The sequence below is a fragment of the Heloderma suspectum genome, chromosome 7 (assembly GCF_057233095.1).
Source record: "Heloderma suspectum isolate Gila_16-S chromosome 7, 16-S_ref, whole genome shotgun sequence".
Taxonomy (NCBI): domain Eukaryota; kingdom Metazoa; phylum Chordata; class Lepidosauria; order Squamata; family Helodermatidae; genus Heloderma; species Heloderma suspectum.
This window is the reverse complement of record NC_139464.1, coordinates 64,701,824-64,722,907: the sequence shown is the minus strand read 5'-3', so window position 1 is coordinate 64,722,907 and position 21,084 is coordinate 64,701,824. Positions and strand designations below refer to the sequence as shown.

The window sequence follows — 21,084 nt, the reverse complement described above, 5'->3', positions numbered from 1 at the left end:
TAAGTTATTGGCAGAAGGAAAGAGACTAATTGCTAAATACTAAAAGCCTAGTTTTAATACCATAACATTGTCTTTGGTGGACCATTGCAGATTGCATTTGTGACAATTTTCGTATGGGTATTATAGAGGTAATGGGGAGGCTTCTTCAGATGATTTTAGAGAGTGATCAAAAAGCACATATAAAAGACTAGGAACATGGAACCAGAATGGCATAGAGAGAAATGAAGATCTTAAGTTGTATGAGGAGTAAATTTGACTTGTCATTGCTTCCTTATTCTCAAATAATGATTTATGACACCATAATATGTTTATTATGTTTAAGTGGGATGTCTAAAATCTTGAAGAAAAAACTAAAAACACTGCTATTCTTAGCAGACAAATGGTAATATAATAAACTTGTCTAATTCTCAATTTGTTCATTTCTTATGTTTTGAACTTGTAATTAATTGGTTGTTGGGGTAAACTGTACAAAACCTATGTCATATGACAGTGAACAATTTATGACATTTATGGAAGAACCAGAAACATTGGTTATGGAAGGGACAGAAAAAACTATGCAAGTCACTGAAATTCAGTGCCAAGTTAAGGGGAACTTGTGCTGAGTACCTTCTTCCTCCACTTGCCGCTTCCTTAATAGATCAAAATATTCTGTTCCTGGTATTAGATTTTACTTAGTAGAATCGTGGTCATACAGAATACACATAGTTCTGTGTATATATAGAACTATGTGCCTATATTATGGCTATGAATATGGCCATAATATTAGAATCAAAGAATTCATCTTAGAAATAGTATAAATGGGATAACTGCGAGAGGAAAGTAAGCTGACATTGAATGAGCATTTTCCTTCCACTCCCAAGATACTGTAGATGATATCCAGCTTCGAGTTGTAAGTAGAACTGGCTAACAGCTGGGGAAAAGCCTTCAGGGAAGTATAAATGGCGCTGCTGTTTTCCCTTAGGACAATGGAGAAAATCTCTTTTATACTTAAGAGAAACTTGAAAGTGAGTGCCATCTACTGCTCTGCCTAAGATCAGCAACAGTATTTTAATATTTGAGCACTAGCTTTCTACTCCCCCGCCCCTTCCCGATGAGATACAATTGACCACACTTTTGGGGCCTGTGGGCATGTTTGGAAGTCTGAGAAACTGTTGTGGGCACCACCACAAAATGGATGCTGGGGGGCCTGCCTAGTCACAAAGGGCAAAAAACTCCCCCCCCCCAAATTCATGACAAACCACATATTTGCCTCCACAAAGCACAACACAATACCCATTTCATGAAGAAAAACTGGTGGTGTTGAGGGATTCCCCCCCCCCCTCCCCAGTACACACATGCATGAGCACCTGGGAAAGGGCCCACCGGGGTTGATGTTTGTTGCTGCAGCATGCTTCCTTCTTATTTTTAAAAACATGTTATACTCTTTTGGCTGGCCAGGCATGTACATGGTTATGGATGCTCATTTTATTATTGGCCTGTTGTTTAACCCTTGCATAAACCAGTTTGTCTAAGTTGAGGTTGTAGTATGAAATCATGCAAGACTTTTCTATGATAATGTAGGACAAATAACCTATTTGGCCTTCTCATTCTTTGAAGTACTTGTGCTTCTCTTATTGTGAATAACTACACTTGTAAAGCATGTTCACTCTCTTTCTCTCTCTCATAGATAGACAGATAGATAATCTGGTCTGATCAACAAATTTGGCCTAGTTCAATAAAAGTGCAATATCTACCCCTGGTTTAAATGCTGAAAATGTATTCAGTTACTGGAAACATTGTTTATGTAGGGCAGATGTTGAAGACTGGGGAGGATATAAAGAGCTGGACTGTGAATAAATGCTAGCTTGCTGCATTGTACACCAAGGACCATTTGGGTAAAGGAAAACAAGAGAAGTGATTTCCATTGAGCTCTGAGGAGATCCCCTCTGGGATTTTTTTCTGGATTGTGTCCTGGGTTTTTACAGACATGGAAACACTGTAATACAAACATTAGGATTCAAATGTGTTTTTATTTTATTAATCCAAAATTTCTGGTTATCATAATGGTATTTTTCTTCAAGGTATGGGATTTATGAACGTTGTCGAGAGTTGGTGGAAGCAGGTTATGATGTACGGCAACCAGATAAAGAAAATGTTACGCTTCTCCATTGGGCTGCAATCAACAACAGATTAGATTTAGTGAAGTAAGTACTTGTATACTACCAAAATCAATTCATAGTTGGAACTGATAAAATCCTATAATGATAGCATAGCAGAATTAAAATAAATGAGTGAGTGTTACAGCCATACCATTTAAATAGCAATCACTTGTTATGCTACATAGTTTTTGTGCCATATTCATCGTAAAGAATTAAAAAATCAAGGCATCGTTGTTGTTGTTCAGTCATGTCTGACTCTTCATGACCCCATGGACCATAGCACACCAGGCCTTCCTGTCCTGCGCTGTCTCCCGGAGTGTGCTCAAGTCCATATTCATTGCATCGGTGATGCTATCTAGCCATCTCATCCTCTGCCGTCCCCTTCTCCTTTTGCCTTGAATCTTTCCCAGCATCAAGGTCTTTTCCAGTGAGTTTTCTCTTCGCATTAAGTGGCCAAAATATTTGAGCTTAAGCTTCAGTATCTGTCCTTCCAATGAGCATTCAGGGTTGATTTCCTTTAGGATGGACTGATTTGACCTCCTTGCAGTCCAGGGGACTCGTAAGAGTCTTCTCCAGCACCACAGTTCGAAAGCATCAATTCTTCGGTGCTCAGCCTTCCTTATAGTCCAGCTCTCACAGCCATACGTTGCTACTGGGAAAACCATAGCTTTGATTATACGAACCTTTGTCGGCAAGGTGATGTCTCTGCTTCTTACTATATGTCTAGGTTTGCCATAGCTTTCCTCCCAAGGAGCAAGCGTCTTTTAATTTCATGGCTACAGTCACCGTCTGTGGTGATCTCGGAGCCCAAGAAAGTAAAATCTGTCACTGCTTCCATTTCTTCCCCTTCTATATGTCAGGAAGTGATGGGGCCAGATGCCATGATCTTCGTTTTTTTAATGTTGAGTTTCAAACCAGCTTTTGCACTCTCCTCTTTCACTCTCAACAAGAGGCTCTTTAGATCTTCCTCGCTTTCTGCCATTAGGGTGGTATCGTCTGTGTATCTGAGGTTGTTGATAATTCTCCCAGCAGTCTTAATTCCGACCTGTGATTCATCCAACCCGGCATTTCTCATGATGTACTCTGCATATAAATTAAATAAGCAGGGCGACAGTATACAGCCTTGTTGTACTCCTTCCCCAATTTTGAACCAATCAGTTGTTCCATGTCCGGTTCTTACTGTTGCTTCTTGACCCTCGTACAGGTTTCTCAGGAGACAGGTAAGGTGGTCTGGTACTCCCATCTCTTTAAGAATTTGCCACAGTTTGTTGTGATCCACACAATCAAAGGCTTTAGCATAGTCGATGAAGCAGAAATAGACGTTTTTCTGGAATTCTCTTGCTTTCTCCATGATCCAGCGAATGTTGGCAATTTGATCTCTAGTTCCTCTGCCTCTTCGGAACCCCACTTGTACTTCCGGTAGTTCTCAGTTCGCATACTGCTGAAGCCTAGCCTGTAGGATCTTGAGCATAACCTTGCTGGCATGTGAAATGAGTGCAATTGTATGGTAGTTTGAACACTCTTTGGCATTGCCCTTCTTTGGAATTGGAATGTAAACTGACCTTTTCCAGTCTTGTGGCCACTGTTGAGTGTTCCAAATTTGTTGGCATATTGAGTGCAGCACTTTAACAGCATCATCTTTTAGGATCTTAAATAGCTCAGCTGGAGTACTGTCTTCTCCGCTAGTTTTGTTGTTAGTAATGCTTCCTAAGGCCCACTTGACTTCTCTGTCTAAGATGTCCGGCTCAAGTTCAGTGACCGCACTATCATGGCTATCTGGGACATTCAGATCTTTCTTGTATAGTTCTTCTGTGTATTCTTTCCACCTCTTCTTAATCTCATCTGCTTCTGTTAGGTCCCTGCCTTCTTTGTCCTTTATCATGCCCGTCTTTGCACAAAACATTCCCCTGAGATCTCCGATTTTCTTGAAGAGATCTCTAGTCTTCCCATTCTCTTGTTTTCCTCAATTTCTTTGCATTGTTCATTTAAGAAGGCCTTCTTGTCTCTCCTTGCTATTCTCTGGAACTCTGCACTCAGTTAGGTATATCTTCCCCTTTCTCCCTTGCTTTTTGCTTCCCTTCTTTCCTCAGCTACGTGTAAAGCCTCATCAGACAGCCACTTTGCTTTCTTACATTTCTTTTTCTTTGGGATGGATTGAGTTGCTGCCTCCTGAACAATGTGACGGACCTCCGTCCATAGTTCCTCAGGCACTCTGTCTATCAGGTCTAGTCCCTTAAATCTATTTGTCACCTCCACTGTATATTCATAAAGATATGATTTAGGTCATACCTGAATGGTTTAGTGGTTTTCCCTACGTTCTTCAATTTAAGCTGAAATTTTGCAATAAGAAGCTCATGATCTGAGCCACAGTCAGCTCCAGGTCTTGTTTTTACTGACTGTATAGAGCTTCTCCATCTTTGGCTGCAAAGGACATAATCAATCTGATTTTGATACTGACCATCTGGTGATGTCCATGTGTAGAGTCGCCTCTTGTGCTGTTGGAAAAGAGTGTTTGCTATGATCAGCATGTTCTCTTGGCAAAACTCTATTAGCCTTTGTCCTGCTGCATTTTGTACACCAAGGCCATGCTTGCCTGTTATCCCGGTGATTTCTTGACTTCCTCCTTTAGCATTCCAATCGCCTATGATGAAGAGAACATCTTTTTTTGGTGTTAGTTCTAGAAGGTGTTGTAGGTCTTCATAGAACCGATCAACCTCAGCTTCTTCGGCCTCCGTGGTTGGGGCATAGACTTGAATTACTGTGATGTTGAATGGTTTGCCTTGGATTCGTACTGAGATGATTCTGTCGTTTTTGAGATTGTACCCCAGTACTGCTGTTCCCACCCTTTTGTTGACTATGAATGCTACTCCATTTCTTCTAAGGGATTCTTGCCCACAGTAGTAGATATGACGGTCACCTGAATTAAATTCGCCCATGCCTGTCCATTTTAGTTCGCTGATTCCCAAGATGTCGATGTTCAATCTTGCCATCTCATGTTTGACCACCTCCAGCTTACCTTGATTCATTGATCTGACATTCCAGGTTCCTAAACAATATTGTTCTTTACAGCATCAGACTTTCTTTTCACCACCAGACACATCCACAGCTGAGTGTCCTTTCGGCTTTGGCCCAGCCACTTCACTCTTTCTGGCGCTACTTAGAAATTCCCTCTGCTCTTCCCCAGTAGTATATTGGACACCTTCCGACCTGAGGGGCTCATCTTCCGGCGTCATCTCTTTTAGCCTTGTGATAAGTTCCATGGGGTTTTCTTGGCAAGAATACTGGAGTGGGTTGCCATTTCCTTCTCCAGTGGACCACACTTTGTCAGAACTCTCTTCCATGACCTGTCCGTCTTGGGTGGCCCTGCACGGCATAGCTTATGGCTTCACTGAGTTACGCAAGCCCCTTCGCCACAACAAGGCAGTGATCCATGAAGGGGCAAGGCATCATTACTTGTGGCTTTAAGTAGTGATCGTGTAAATAGCATAACAAAATCTATATGACCTGCCCAGCAGCCACATTCAGATACATTTGAGATCCGTTAGCACAGCAAATGGAACAGCTGTTCATTTTTTTTCCAGTGCACTAATAATGTTATGACATAATTCTTGTATAAAATGGCAGAATTCCTGGTTTTAAGTCATTAGTTGAGTAATTGTATGCAACCAGTTATTGAAATAGGTAACTCTTACATTCAATTTGCAGTATGGTAAGAAAAGTTATATGGAAGGATCGAAGGAAATTTATATAAATTCAGGTAAATTATGCCACTTAGAAAACAACAAAAGTCAAGCAAATCTGAATTACTATGATACAAAAATAGAATATGTTTTTAACAATTCAGAATTACAGACATCAAGTAGAACTATGAATCACTTTGGTGTTAATGGCACACTTTGTTTTTATTATGTGTTTTGATATATTTTATTGTAATCCACTTTGTAGCAAAAAGCTTATACATTTAAATATAAATAAAATAAATGAATCCTGGAAAGTTTGGCACTCATATATTCCATAATTAAAAGGCTTCCTCTAAAACACCCATATGCACACCTTTAAATCTCCCTGCTCCTAATTGTACTCACATGGTAGTATGTCTCATTGAGCATTACAGACCTTGCACCAAGTGCTTTCAGATACCTTTTGTTGATGCTGCATCAGGGGCAGAAAGCAATACCAGCTGCACAGGAGCATTTTTAGTGTCACTGGTTGGTGTTGGGGAGAAGGCAGGGCCAATAACAAACTCCTTACACAGCAGCCTAGCCTACCTTTCAGCCTCCTAATGGCCATTGATATCAGTAGAGCCCTACACACCTGTTTGCCTATGTTAATGTGCTCTATAGGAATGTAAATGGTAGGCAAAGTTTACTTTATGATTTTCTGTAATGCCCTTCATCATAACATTCTAGGGCAATTTAAGTATTAAAAAGCACTAAAAACAGTAAATATCAAAATATTGAGGCAGCATTTTTTAAAAGCAGCAAAAAACCAAAACCAGCAGATTTTGTTTAAAGTCTGGGGGGAATGGAAAGGTTTTCACTTGGCACTGAAGAGTTAACAGCATAGGCACCAAGTAAGCCTCCTTTGTGGGGAGAGTTTCACAGATGGGGCACCACAATTGAACATACATACCCTCTCTAGTCACCATCTGCCTCACCAGTGGGAACACTTGGAGGAGAGCGTTGAAGATGACCTCAGCATACAAGCAGGTGGATTTTGAACATTGACTTTACATTGCCTGCAATGCTTAAGATGTTCCTTGAGTTGTGATGTTGTAAACTGCTTTTTGTCCTCCCTACAGTGAATATGGACTTGTTTATGTGAGGTGTGTTGTTTTTTTCCCCACAGACAAAAGGTAACCCTTTGGCATGAATAGACACCCATGTAAAACATATTTCACTAGGTAATTGCTATATATTAATGTAAATAATAATTTTACTTTTACAACATCATTAGTCTGTTTAAAAATGCTGTTTAACATGCATAGTCAGTTTTAAAAATAGTGAGTTTCTCCTTATCTTTAACCACTATTTCGAAGGGTGACATCTTTAATGGGCAAGCTGATAATTAAGTTAATGTAAAAGTATATTTCTACAGCAGCTCTTAGTGTTTGTCATTTCTTGTTGACAGTGCCTTTACCGATCTTTAATTATTATACATGTACTGATTCTATGCCTGCAGGTACTACATATCAAAGGGTGCTATTGTTGACCAGCTAGGAGGTGACCTGAACTCCACACCACTTCACTGGGCAACAAGGTGGGAAAAGACTTGGATGTTTTTACCCTGAGCTTTATGTCAGAGGAAGTTGTTGATTGTTAATTCTTTGCAAATTTGTTCTGGAAAAACTCACATTTCTGTGTAAGAATAATTTCACTTGTTTATCAGGTATATTTCCCTAATGGGTGATTTCCTGTCAGCCAGTAGTAGGCAGATCTTATCAAAGTATCCTTGAGTACTCTAACTTGCCTAGCCATAGATATACCTTCAGCAGAGGTGGACAGTTTGCTGTGCAGTAAGGCTTGACACTAGATACTGAACCTGTTTTAAAAGTGAAACTAAAGAAAAGGGTGATCCTGCATTCAGATCAATGCAGAATCCCTTAGTTTGTTTCAGCTTGTCTATTATGATGACGTGCGTGGAAAGGAAGCAAACAGAAAGAAAGTGTGTGAGCCTTAGTCTTGCTCCCACTTTTGCCACATTTAGAGCTGCCAGGAAAGTAACATCTTAACTGTCCCAATACGTTTAGTCTTAAAGAGTGAATTAATTAGTTTGCTAGCTTCATATCTAAGCTGGAGTGATCAAATGATGTAAAACTAGTTGTTGAAATACCAACACATGCCTGCATTAATCTATAGGGCCAAGTGGCTAGATGGTTGTACCATATAGCAAAGGATTGGATTAGATGGCTTTTTGGTTCCTTTCTTCTCTATACATCTGTGCAATAATTGAAAAAAACCTAGTAATGCTTTTTTTTTTTTTTTACAAACCTTTCTCTGTTTTGCATTCTTATTCTAGACAAGGTCATTTATCGATGGTTGTACAGCTAATGAAATATGGTGCAGATCCATCATTAATTGATGGGGAAGGATGCAGTTGTATTCACTTAGCAGCCCAGTTTGGACATACCTCTATTGTTGCATATCTAATAGCCAAGGGGCAGGTATGTATGTTCTTTCTTTCTGTGACTTTTAGTGGTGATAGTATTTACAACTCTCATTTTGCAGGGTTAGTAACTGTAAAATACATACTTACATATCACACAATTTGATTGTTCTCCAGATTAATAAACTACTCTTAGGCTGCAATGCTATGCGCTGCCTACCTAGGAGTTACTCATAGAATCATAGAATAGTAGAATAGTAGGGTTGGAAGGGGACTACAAGGCCATCGAGTTCATATTGAACTTGCCTCTGAATAGTCACTCTTAGGATTACACTGCTAGTCAGTTCTGTGTTATCTGAATAAAAGCTGTAAATTCTTGTCCAAATATGGAGCAGCAGTGTGTTGTTGTTCAGTCGTGTCCGAATCTTCGTGACCCCATGGACCATAGCACGCCAGGCCTTCCTGTCCTGCGCTCTCTCCCGGAGCGTGCTCAAGTTCATATTCATTGCATCCGTGATGCTATCTAGCCATCTCATCCTCTGCCGTCCCCTTCTCCTTTTGCCTTCAGTCTTTCCCAGCATCAGGGTCTTTTCCAGGGAGTTTTCTCTTCGCATTAGGTGGCCAAAGTATTGGAGCTTCAGCTTCAGGATCTGTCCTTCCAATGAGCACTCAGGGTTGATTTCCTTTAGGATGGACTGATTTGACCTCCTTGCAGTCCAGGGGACTCGTAAGAGTCTTCTCCAGCACCACAGTTCGAAAGCATCAATTCTTCGGCGCTCAGCCTTCCGTATAGTCCAGCTCTCACAGCCATACATTACTACTGGGAAAACCATAGCTTTGATTAGACGGACCTTTGTCGGCAAGGTGATGTCTCTGCTTCTTACTATGCTGTCTAGGTTGGCCATAGCTTTCCTCCCAAGGAGCAAGCGTCTTTTAATTTCATGGCTACAGTCACCGTCTGCGGTGATCTTGGAGCCCAAGAAAGTAAAAGTAAAATCTGTCACTGCTTCCATTTCTTCCCCTTCTATATGCCAGGAAGTGATAGGGCCAGATGCCATGATCTTCGTTTTTTTAATGTTGAGTTTCAAACCAGCTTTTGCACTCTCCTCTTTCACCCTCAACAAGAGGCTCTTTAGATCCTCTTCGCTTTCTGCCATTAGGGTGGTATCGTCTGCATATCGGAGGTTGTTGATAATTCTCCCAGCAATCTTAATTCCGACCTGTGATTCATCCAACCCGGCATTTCTCATGATGTACTCTGCATATAAGTTAAATAAGCAGGGTGACAATATGCAGCCTTGTCGTTCTCCTTTCCCAATTTTGAACCAATCAGTTGTTCCATGTCTGGTTCTTACTGTTGCTTCTTGACCCTCGTACAGGTTTCTCAGGAGACAGGTAAGGTGGTCTGGTACTCCCATCACTTTAAGAATTTGCCACAGTTTGTTGTGATCCACACAATCAAAGGCTTTAGCGTAGTCAATGAAGCAGAAATAGACGTTTTTCTGGAATTCTCTTGCTTTCTCCATGATGCAGCGAATGTTGGCGATTTGATCTCTAGTTCCTCTGCCTCTTCTAAACCCAGCTTGTACTTCCGGTAGTTCTCGGTTCGCATACTGCTGAAGCCTAGCTTGTAGGATTTTGAGCATCACCTTGCTGGCATGTGAAATGAGCGCAATTGTGCGGTAGTTTGAACACTCTTTGGCGTTGCCCTTCTTTGGAATTGGAATGTAAACTGACCTTTTCCAGTCTTGTGGCCACTGTTGAGTGTTCCAAATTTGTTGGCATATTGAATGCAGCACTTTAACAGCATCATCTTTTAGGATTTTAAATAACTCGGCTGGAATACTGTCATCTCCGCTAGCTTTGTTGTTACTAATGCTTCCTAAGGCCCACTTGACTTCACTCTCTAGGATGTCCGGCTCAAGTTCAGTGACCGCACTATCATGGCTATCAGGGACATTCAGATCTTTCCTGTATAGTTCTTCTGTGTATTCTTGCCACCTCTTCTTAATCTCATCTGCTTCTGTTAGGTCCCTGCCTTCTTTGTCCTTTATCATGCCTGTCTTTGCACAAAACGTTCCCTTGAGATCTCCAATTTTCTTGAAGAGATCTCTAGTCTTTCCCATTCTGTTGTTTTCCTCGATTTCTTTGCATTGTTCATTTAAGAAGGCCTTCTTGTCTCTCCTTGCTATTCTCTGGAACTCTGCATTCAGTTGGGTATATCTTCCCCTTTCTCCCTTGCTTTTTGCTTCCCTTCTTTCCTCAGCTACGTGTAAAGCCTCATCAGACAGCCACTTTGCTTTCTTGCATTTCTTTTTCAGCAGCAGTGTAGTTGGGCCTTAAGAGTTACTCCATGTTTTTTTCTCAGAGCTCTTTATTGGTCAAGGATCAAATGCTATTAGGGAATCTAATTAGCCTGAGGTAATCTTATGACATTTTGTTCCCAAAACCTTCTATTGTAAAACAAAAACTTGTTCAGCTTGTCATATCATACCCATATTTCAAAATAAGTCAGATTTTCACGTGTAACACAAAAGTAATGAACATCAAATGTGTTCCATTCTTAAGATACACTTCTTCAAGTGTGGCTTTCGCAAATCCACATGTAAATAATAGGTATAGTATTTTAAAAGAAACAAGAGTTGTCATTGCTTAAATAAGCAAATTGCATGAAGCCTACAAATGTTCATGGTGATGGGGTCGATGTACCTATATACGTGGAATTGTTATTGAACATGTGAATTTCAGAAGAATTAACTGTAGCTTAACTGTAAACAAATCATATAATTTAAGGGGAGGAATTCCAGGTAATGGCTGAGATGCAAAGAACTCCTTTAGCCAAGTCTTGTATATGTGGAGTGGGAATTTTCACTCCTCCCTGCCCTCGAACAGAGGGCTGCCTGCTGAATTACAATCTTCCCTCCATTTTGAAAGCAGTTAGCCTTGTGGCATTTTATTTATTTATTTATTCATTTCTATACCACCCAATAGCCGAAGCTCTCTTCCTTGGGTGCACAACAGTAGCTGAACATTTCTTTCAGTCCTGGGCAGTGTGCTTTTTTCATGCATCTCCAGGCTTTCTGCTTTTCATACTGATTGGAAGATATACATTATATAATTTGGCAGTTCATTTGCAAAAGTGGCAGAGTTGCAACAGCAGATGGTGCTCTATCATATATTACAGTTGATGATCTCATATTCACACAGAGTAGTGTATTATGCATTCTGCAGTGTCTGAACCTCACTCAGTACTTAAATATTTGTTACAGCATTTGCATCAGTGTACAAATACATCACTTTTATCCCCCTTCTGACTAGACATCTGAAAGTTTGTTCTTCAGTATTCTTTCTTCAACGATAATAAATGTACATGTCTGATTACTGTTACTCTTTTCCATCAGGATGTAGATATGATGGATCAAAATGGAATGACTCCTTTAATGTGGGCAGCTTACAGAACACACAGGTAACTTGCTCATTCAAAACCAGAGCTACGTATCTGAAACTCTTTGTATTAGTCAAATAACACTAAACTATATAAAATACCTTAGATTTGGTTAATATTTTTGGTTACAATAGAATGAAAGAAGCTTTATTTAAGAATTATTGAGAGGAGAACTAATTCAACGTCTCAGGAATTGTCACATTGGGATCAAAACATACACAGCAGTTTTATTGACGTGTGTTAAGCATATCTTCGTTCATGGAGTTAAAGTGCATGTTGTGATCAGGCCATTATGTACTTCCCTTTCACTTCTCATCTTCAGAGGCAGACACAAAGTATTTTCTAGATTCAGCCCACCTTTCCTGTTTTTTTAAATCCCCCCATAGATTAGTGAAAAGATGGGGCGGGGCGGGGCAGGGTGGGACAGGGAATCTTATTTAGACTCTTAGAGCGCAATCCTGTACATATCTACTTGGAAGTAAGTTCAATGGGGCTTACTTCCAGGTAAGTGGATATAGGATGGTAGCCTTAGTATTTTCTGAATAGCCAAATATTCTGTATGTTCATTAGTGCCTTCAGTACTGGAGAAAGAAATGTGATCTGTATTGAACAAGTAAATACACTTTTTCCAAGGGATCATACCTCTGGATTAATGTGAACATAATAGTAAGCCCTTGTTTGTATAGATTTAACCTTGCTATTGTTTTCCAGTGTGGATCCCACTCGGTTGCTGCTTACCTTCAATGTTTCAGTGAATCTGGGAGACAAATATCATAAGAACACAGCACTACATTGGGCAGTACTAGCAGGGAATACCACAGTGATTAGTCTTCTTTTAGAAGCTGGAGCTAATGTTGATGCCCAAAATATCAAGGTAAATGTATGTTTATTTTAATAGAAACCTGCACATTTGGATAGTTATTTCTAATCACTGTGAGATTCAGTTTTCCTTTCCATGGGCTCTGAAAGGTTTTTATTCTGCATCCTGTACATCTATGGTCTCTTCCCCCAAATCCCTGCCTACTGGTGTTCTTTCTCCCCTCCACCCTTTACCACCTCATGTACATTCTCCCCATCCCTTCTCCATGGTGATAGTCTTCGTGCTTTATTTTCTTTTGTTCTTTGAGCTACTCTGACTCCTGGATTGCGCCAGTTTAACTTCCCTGTCTCCTGGAGCCTCTTACCATTTATCTCCATAGCATATTGGTCTCTCCCTAGCTCCTAAAATTATTATATTATAAAATCAGTGTTTAGAGAATATGAAATTGCTTGACTAAAAATGGTTTTCATGTAACAATTCCTACTGCAACATTTTTCTATTCACATCTTAGTTTATGAGATAAAATATGCATAGATTCCTGTAAAAATAGCTCGTCTAGTCTGGAACATCTGTTTTCTCCTCATTAATGGCAAGCAGCAGTTTGCCATGGTACCTTTCTACAGACATGTTTTTTTTCTTAGAAAGCAGCAGAGTAACAAGGTATTAGAAGAAAAAGAAACATGGGGGAACATCCAACAGGACACTAGCACCAAAATAAATTATGCTGCGCTAACATAAGGGACATCTAGCATAACACCAATAGCGTTAGCTGGCACCTTTTGGGCCAGTTAATGTTACTGGCGGTACACTAGAGCTCCGTAATGCTGGCACAAAGTAATTTACGTTAGCGCTAATGTCCAGCTGGATGCTGTCCATGATGTAAAAACATGTCACAGATCTGAATAAAGTATTAGTTTAATGTATTGGAGAGGTGGAGATTACTCAAGAGGGTCTATTACATCTGGGCAGCTGCAGGGGAAAAAAACCTTTTCAGTTCAGTCTTCTGATATGCTTTTTGTTTATAGAGGAAGAGAGAATAAGTAAAGGTGGCCAGATAATTGAACTGAAAGTTCTCCTATTTGTAGTATTATTAAAATGTTGCAGACTGATACTTCTTAAAGTTAGAGGCAGGTATGTCTTGAGAGTCACAGTTAATGACCATTTAATTTGATTGTAGCCAGGAGCTGGATGTCCATCTCCCCACTTCCAGTCAGTACTATAGAAGATGCTGTGTATCTGTAGTTGGGAATCAATAGCTTTCTATTTTTGTTTGCAAGTGCTGTACTTCCCTAGATTTTAGCTACTCTGCATGTGTTGTAAGCACATGTAGTCTTGCTCCTTTTTCCTGTTTCCCCCCGTTTCCCAGGATGCATTGGTATATTAAACGTATGCTTTTTATTGTCTCTACACCCTAATCTGTGTAAGATGGGCAGGGCATATTGGTCATGCTATGCAACCTGTTGGCTGTAGTACCAATGGACTGATACCTAATATTACCACCTATTAAGGACAGAGAATTCTAAGTGTATCTGTGGTGGTGTAGCATGTAGGATAGTCGGCACCACTGGCAGCTAGCCAAATGCAGGCCCATGATGTAACTCCTCATTGTTGCAACTTGCTCTCAATCTATCTCTGTACTGTTTAAGAATGTTGTAAGAGTGAAGGATAAACCCGCTTATGACACAATCTTATACATGTTTAAAAAGAAAAAAGTCCTACAACTCCCAGCATTCCCCAACCAGCCATGTAGGACTTATTTCTCTCTAAATATTCATAGGATTGTGCCCTTACTCATCTTTTTCCCCTATCCCATCCGTAGAACTATTTGAGAATGCACAGATACTCCTTTATACTACCTATAATGACTCCGGGTGTGGTGAGAAGTTGAAAGAGATGGAGAGAGAGAAGGTTGCGTTCAACTCTTTCTGTTGCATGCAACTCTTTCCCTGAGCTATGTGAAGGGGGATAGAGGAGCAAAGATGGGTGGGAGATGCATCACTGCCTTTTTTCAACTGCGAGAGGGTTGCTGCAAAGCTAGTTGTTAAAAATGTATAAAAGGCCTACCCATCCTACTCACAAGAAAAATTTGAATTGTTAGTATAGAATTGGATTTATCAAGGTTTTAAAAAACTCTGTTAATAGCTGCTCATAACATATGAAATGCCTCTTTCTCATTTGAAGTGAGGGGCATCCTATCTCTTGGACTGTTCGCCGTTATGAATTGTGTGTAGTGAATGCTCTTTATTTCTCTCAGGGAATTGTGGCTTCAAAAACTATAATTTTCAATGAAGTGACACGTTCAGCAAAAGTGACACGTATTCAGCAAAATATCCTTACATATTTTTTTTAGTAATCCAATCCAGTGCTTAATTATCAGTAGTTACAGCCATTCGTGGAGAGTGTATGAGTCCACCAAATATGTTTGTATGTATGAGTCCACCAAAAATATTAACTAGTTTCCTTGCTGGTCACAGGGCAGCTTGAAAGTGTATGTCAAATAACTACATAGTGACCTGGTTTGCACTTAACGACAACCCATTGGTTAAATAACCAATAGGTTGTTGTGCATAAGCAGTACGCTGCCTGCAGCACCCTACCTCTTCCACTTTTACCACACAACCCACAGTCAGCTTGTTCATAGGTTGTGGAGCATGATGTGTGAACCTGGACAGCTTGGTTATTTAGATGCTAAACAGCTCAGCAGTTAACCCATGTATGTTATTGGGTTAATCACTGAGTTTGGATGTCACACTCCACAGCCTACAAAAGAACCAATCATGGGTTGTGGGGTAAAAGTGGAAGAGGCAGGCATGCTTGCTCTCTCCCACGCATGCATGACAACCCATCGGTTGTTTAACTGATGGGTTATCATTATGTGCAAAGTCTGAGTTACAAAATTCCTGCATGGACATCTCTGCAGATGTCCTCTCCTAAGTGTCTTGCTCTGATCTGAAATATACTGGAGACATATCTTTTTGAGTAGATGTCCTCATTCAGGAAACCCTCATCAGTTGACCTCTCAGCGTTCTGCTTTACGTTTTGAGTTTAATGCAAGATTTTACATTTTGATATTTAGCTGCTTAACAGGCAGTAGCATCTCTTATGTCTGCTTTTAAGCTTTCGGAATGTGATCAGATTGGGTAGATACAAAGAAAAGTCAAATAGTTGAATTTAGTTTTAGCATGGATTGTGTATGCATATATTCCTGGGTACATTGGCCAATGTATAACAGAAGTATGTAATAGTCAAGTGACTAGTAGGGTTCTCTGTTATGCTTCTTTGTAAGTCACCGCATTTTCTCATCAGTTTCTTTTTAGCTTTTGGTCTGTTCTAAGGGCTTAGAATGGGTAATGGTATTTTCTCTTCCCTTTCTTCTTTTGAAAGACAAGCATGATGTTTGGTGTTTCTAACAAGAGCAATCTTCTACAGGGTTGCAACAGGATATCAGGTTGTACTCAGTGGACTCTGGTTTATCTTTTGAGATGAGTAATCACATTTTTGCAAACTTTGTAGAAGTGTTACGTTATTTTTGGATATGTACCATAAAACAGCTGAACACTGAAATCATATGCATAATGTTACTGTCATCCTTTAGCCTTTTAAGGAAATTATTTTCTTGATTCTTGAAAGGAGTGATAAGTCTGTAATAAATGAAGTTTCTTAGTTACAGAATCATATGTTTTACTGGAACCTTTCCTGTTGTATTTTTCTAAATATAACAGTTCATTCTAAAAAATGAAAGGTCTAACTCTTTGAATGGATGGCAAGTTTACTTCAATAAACTTCATTTTGGATAGGCAGTACTGTGTGTTTGTTAGAAACTGGAGGACTGAAGTGAACAGAAGCAGTCTACTTTTAAAAAAACTAATATGAGCCAATTATGGAAATAATTTTATTTCCTTTTACCTTGGCTATTCTGCTTAAGGGAAAAACCTAGTATTATTACTATTATTATTATTATTATCATCATCATCATCATCATCATCAACAAGAAGACAGTAAGCATACTGAAAGTGAATGCATTACAGGGATAACATTAGAGGTTGTTATGTAAAAAAATGCAAGTATGTACTTTGGCAGTTTATGATAATAGAGGTAGACTGTAAAAGATGTTCCTGTGGGGTTTTTTGTGGTTTTGTTATCAGTTGCTATGGTACAGAACTCATTTAATATGTGGGGGTGGGTGGGTTCTGGAATCCTGAGATTATGCTATAAAAAGGGGAAGCAAATATATTTACTTCCAGCCTTGTTTTGCAACAACTATAATACAGTTAACCTGCAACTTGTTGTTCAAGAATAATCCTCATAATCTTGTATATGGGTGACCAGGGTAGCCTGGCCATCTCTGTGTGACTGCAGGCCCAGTTCAGATATAGAACAAACCATGGCTTTTTTTACATGCACAAGCTGGATCAGACTGTGGATTGATACCGATGGCTCCACCATTTGTTGAGTTGGCATGCAGCAGTAAACTAACCAGCAATAGAAATTGCTGGTTAAATCTCGTCCTCTTGCAGACAGAGCATGTGAGCCCAAAGCATATGCTGGGTTGTGCATGAAACAACAACAACCTGATGTGCTATGTCTGAACTGGGCCTGTATATGACATCCTTGAAGAATTACAAGTTGCTTTTTTCTTATTTTTTTTTTCTTTTGAGGATGTTGGAACAAAGTATTTTACTCATTATTGAAGAAGACAAATTCTGAAGTGTAGCTAAGGTAATTATAGCTGTCATGTTATTGTCTGAAATCTTTTTGCTGATTTGTGTTGAATAGAGAGGGTAATTTCCTGTGAAATGCAGAGAAAGTTATTTTCACAGTTAGAATGGATCTAGAATTATAGCACATGCTTCCAAGGGAAGGACAGAAATTAGATATATGCCATGTTCTGTCTCAATTAGAAAAATGTTTATGGAAGATCAAATCTGCCCTTCTGTACTAGACCCAGGGCACTATCCTATACTGCCCCTGCACTAGCAGAACGGATCACTAGCGCAACAGGAACTCATCGTTCCTGAAAAAAGCAGAAATGAGTGGCAATGCTCACTTCTGGAATGGGGCAGGTCAGCAGAGCACTCAGAAAGGAGTGTTAGGAACCACTAATTCCTGTTTTACTAGCAATCTGTTACGTTAGCGCAACAGAACTAGCAGAGGTGCAGGGGCAGTATAGGATAAAGCCCCCAGTGTGGTGTAGTGGTTATTGCAGCCAGCTAGGGCTGGAGAGACCCAGGTTAGAATCCCACCTAACCATAAAGTAAACTGAGTGAGTTACTCTCTGAGTGAGTTACTGTCAGCCTAACATACTTTATATGGTTGCTCTGAGTAACGAAAAAGCTGCCCTGAGCTCCTTTGTGTAAGTGCAAGACAAAAACGTAGTAAAAACATAATAGAGAAACTTTTCAGTATGCTGTGTTTGTGGCAAATTATTTCATATGTATTATTATTCTACATTAAAGATTTTGATTGCCACATAGTAATAGGCTTGCATTGAAATCTTTGGCTTTGCTATAGCTTTAAATAAACCCAGTCAGTTAACCATGGCTTCATATTATTAAAAGTGGCCTCAAAGTGGTTAGTTGGTGATTCGTATAGGGCTTTTTAAAAGTCATTTGATTTGAAAAAGACTTGAGTGTCATATTTACTCTAGAGTAGAAGAAATAGTTGGACCAGCAGAAGTATTTACAGTGTTCATTGTTTCTCCAGAATGGGTGATTGTCCACAGGTAACTTTAAAATTACTATAAAAGGATAAGAAAATCAGTTGTGTTTCATTTTATAAGCTATACAAGCTCAGGAAACTAGTAAATGTACAGATTATCAGGACTTCATTTTGCTGCTTTTGAGCTCATTCCTTTTGCTTCCGCTGTGGCAAGCCTTGTTCAGTTCATTGATTTCCTTGTAGTAAAATATGTCCAAGGAAAAAGCAACTTCTCTTGATCTTAAGGTGTGTAGTGGATTAAGCTTTCTCAGTACCCATTGGAAGTGGGAGGAAATTCCACTTGAGGACCAGAAAATACTGTTGCCTTTCTACTGCTGTTGAATTCCCTAATAGCGATTTGCTGGCTAAAATTTCCAAGTCACACATGGGCTTTTGGTGCACAAATCCTATCAATAGAAATTAAATGCCTAACACGTATTAGGTATCTAGTCTCTACTGATGTTGGAATTTAAATGTGTAATCCTTGCAATTTGTCCTCTGTCTCAAAGGCTCTTTGCCTTTCCTGGGTAACTTTTCAGTTTCTGGTACCTGTCTCGTTTTTTTTTAGGAGGGGGCCGAACGATGGAGGATTCAGCCATTTTTCAAGCCTCCATGAATGCTTTGTTTAGGAGGGGAGTTACCTTCAGTAGAAGAGAGGAGGAGTGCAAAACTGGAGCTGGAGGTACCTTCAGTTGGTTGTCTTTTGCCTCCTCTGTACTACAAGAACCTTTCTTTCTTTCTTGAGGTGTAAACTAGCTGTACCATTCTGTCCAAATCAGAATCAAAGTTGGAAATCTCTGTTGATAGGATTAAGGTACAATCTGCTAACCCCATATTGCAAGGTCATTTTAGGTTTTTGGATGTTGAAAGGGTTTCTGCATTTTATCATGAGGGATTAAAGCAATTACTTTGCCCATGCCATAACACCATACAATTCTGTGTTCTTTAACATGGTTATTTCATGCAAAGTGGGTGGGGCCTGCAGATAAAAGTGGCCACAATGTATTACCAGTACACTCCCTGAGAGAAGAGTGAAGAATGATTTTCTACCATAGCTGTGGATAGGTTTTCATCATAGGACCTTTTTTTGTTCATCCTTCAGTATTGGTGTGGAGAATATAAAAAAACTTGTCATTTCTTGGCTACTAAATTTACCTCTGAACACAAGGCTAAATATAATAAGCTGCTAACCAGGTACCAGCAATCAGTGCATTATCTGTTCATATGCATTTTTTAAAGGATTTTAGTAGGTGTGGTATAGAGTACTATTGAATTATGAGAAACATTTCTTGTAGTTTACATTTCATACTGAAATCAGCAGTTCTTAATTTGTTTTTCAGATACACAAATGCAGAAGTTCAGTTTGCACACACTGTAGAGGATTGGGATTGCACTATCCTATCCTACCTTGACCCCATCTGATCAGTTGTTGGATTTAATGGATTTAATGCTTAGGGTAGTATCCAACATTGTCCCGGTGCTAGCGCTAATAACATTGTGCTAGCGTAAACCAACAGTTGCACAATGTAACTAGCACAGCAGGGAAAAGGGCTGACATGCAGCAGCAGTGGAAAAAAAGGGCATTTCCCCCCCCAAAGACAGTTGCATGCCTTGTTATGGAAAAAAATCATCCCTTTTTGCTGCCATGCTGATGAATTTCAGTAGCAAGTTGCTGCTTTTCCCCATTGGCTTAGTTACATTGCACAAGTATTGGTTTACGCTAGTGCAACGTCATTAGTGCTAGCTCTGGGACAACACGGATAGTACTTAGAAATGTGCGGTCTGTATACCATAAAATCGAGGTTACGGAGCATGCTGTTAGAACCTAGGTATGCAGGGCACTACTCATATAAGCATTAATTTAAATGTCAGAATGTGGAAAGGGTGGTATTGCCAGTACAATCTTTACTTTTCACCACATGTAAGGGTGTTGAAATGTCTAATGACACCTATACTTGCAATCCATCACATGTACAGATTTAGCATCTGCAGAGGGCATAGATAATTGCTCAGCAAACATGTCTGCTGGAGTAATTCCATGAATGGATGTTAATTGACTTCTTTTTGCCTTGCCTCTACTGCTTGTTAATATATGAGAGAGAACCTCTTGTTCCAGACTAGTGAACTAAGCATGTTGGTCTTTTAAAGTCCTTTGAACTGTTCCATGTAATCCCAAAAACAAACTAACGAACTCATAGTGAGGCAAGAGAACTTGTTTCAGGAAGACACAGAAATAGCCAATTGCTTATCACTCATCAAATCAAAATGAGAAAAGATGAGAAGAAAGTGTTTCTCTCTACAGCATAAAGTAAATTTGCCAACCAAAAGAATGTAGTATATTTTAAAACTTTTAAATAGTTAAAATGTTTTAAGTTACTGTTCATTTTTAAAAGTGAAATTGTTCTGCACCTGTTTTCCATTTATTTAAACAAAGCCTCTTAAATCTTTCATTTTCTTGTTAGAGTGAATCACCACTTGATTTAGCAAAACAAAGAAAAAATGTTTGGATGATAAACCATCTACAGGAGGCAAGGCAGGCAAAAGGATATGACAATCCATCATTTCTCAGAAAGCTCAGGGCTGATAAGGTGAGAAGAATCTTTAAATGATAAATCATATAATGTGTTTTCCTCTTCTGATAAACAGTCAGCCTGTTTGGATATCCCCCCTTGGGATTATAGCAGGAAGTATTGGGAGCCTTGGGCTCCCCGACCCCATTCCCCTCCTTGCTGTTACTCTAGGGAGCAGTGATGGACCAAACCTAAAAATCTTGCATTTATCTGAACATAGGATCCCCCTGACTCTACAAAATTTAACTTTCTTTAAATGGATTGAACCTGCTATGAAGTATGAATGTTAAAATTATCTACTTAATTTTT

General features: G+C 39.5%; 1 protein-coding gene across 5 annotated transcripts in view; it reads left to right on the top strand.

The window, feature by feature from the left end:
• The window catches only part of ZDHHC17 (zDHHC palmitoyltransferase 17), a 65,182-nt gene that overhangs the window by 13,411 nt on the left and 30,687 nt on the right, over window positions 1–21,084 (top strand). For 3 of the 5 annotated variants that reach the window (XM_084810417.1, XM_084810416.1, XM_084810414.1), the window contains 6 exons: window positions 2,061–2,183; window positions 7,320–7,397; window positions 8,157–8,301; window positions 11,645–11,709; window positions 12,400–12,562; window positions 20,668–20,793. In XM_084810417.1, coding sequence (XP_084666543.1) covers window positions 2,061–2,183; window positions 7,320–7,397; window positions 8,157–8,301; window positions 11,645–11,709; window positions 12,400–12,562; window positions 20,668–20,793 — 700 coding nt within the window. Of the gene's footprint in view, window positions 1–2,060; window positions 2,184–6,986; window positions 7,042–7,319; window positions 7,398–8,156; window positions 8,302–11,644; window positions 11,710–12,399; window positions 12,563–20,667; window positions 20,794–21,084 lie in introns of all 5 variants that reach the window. The other 2 variants (XM_084810419.1, XM_084810418.1) reach the window with 1 other exon arrangement.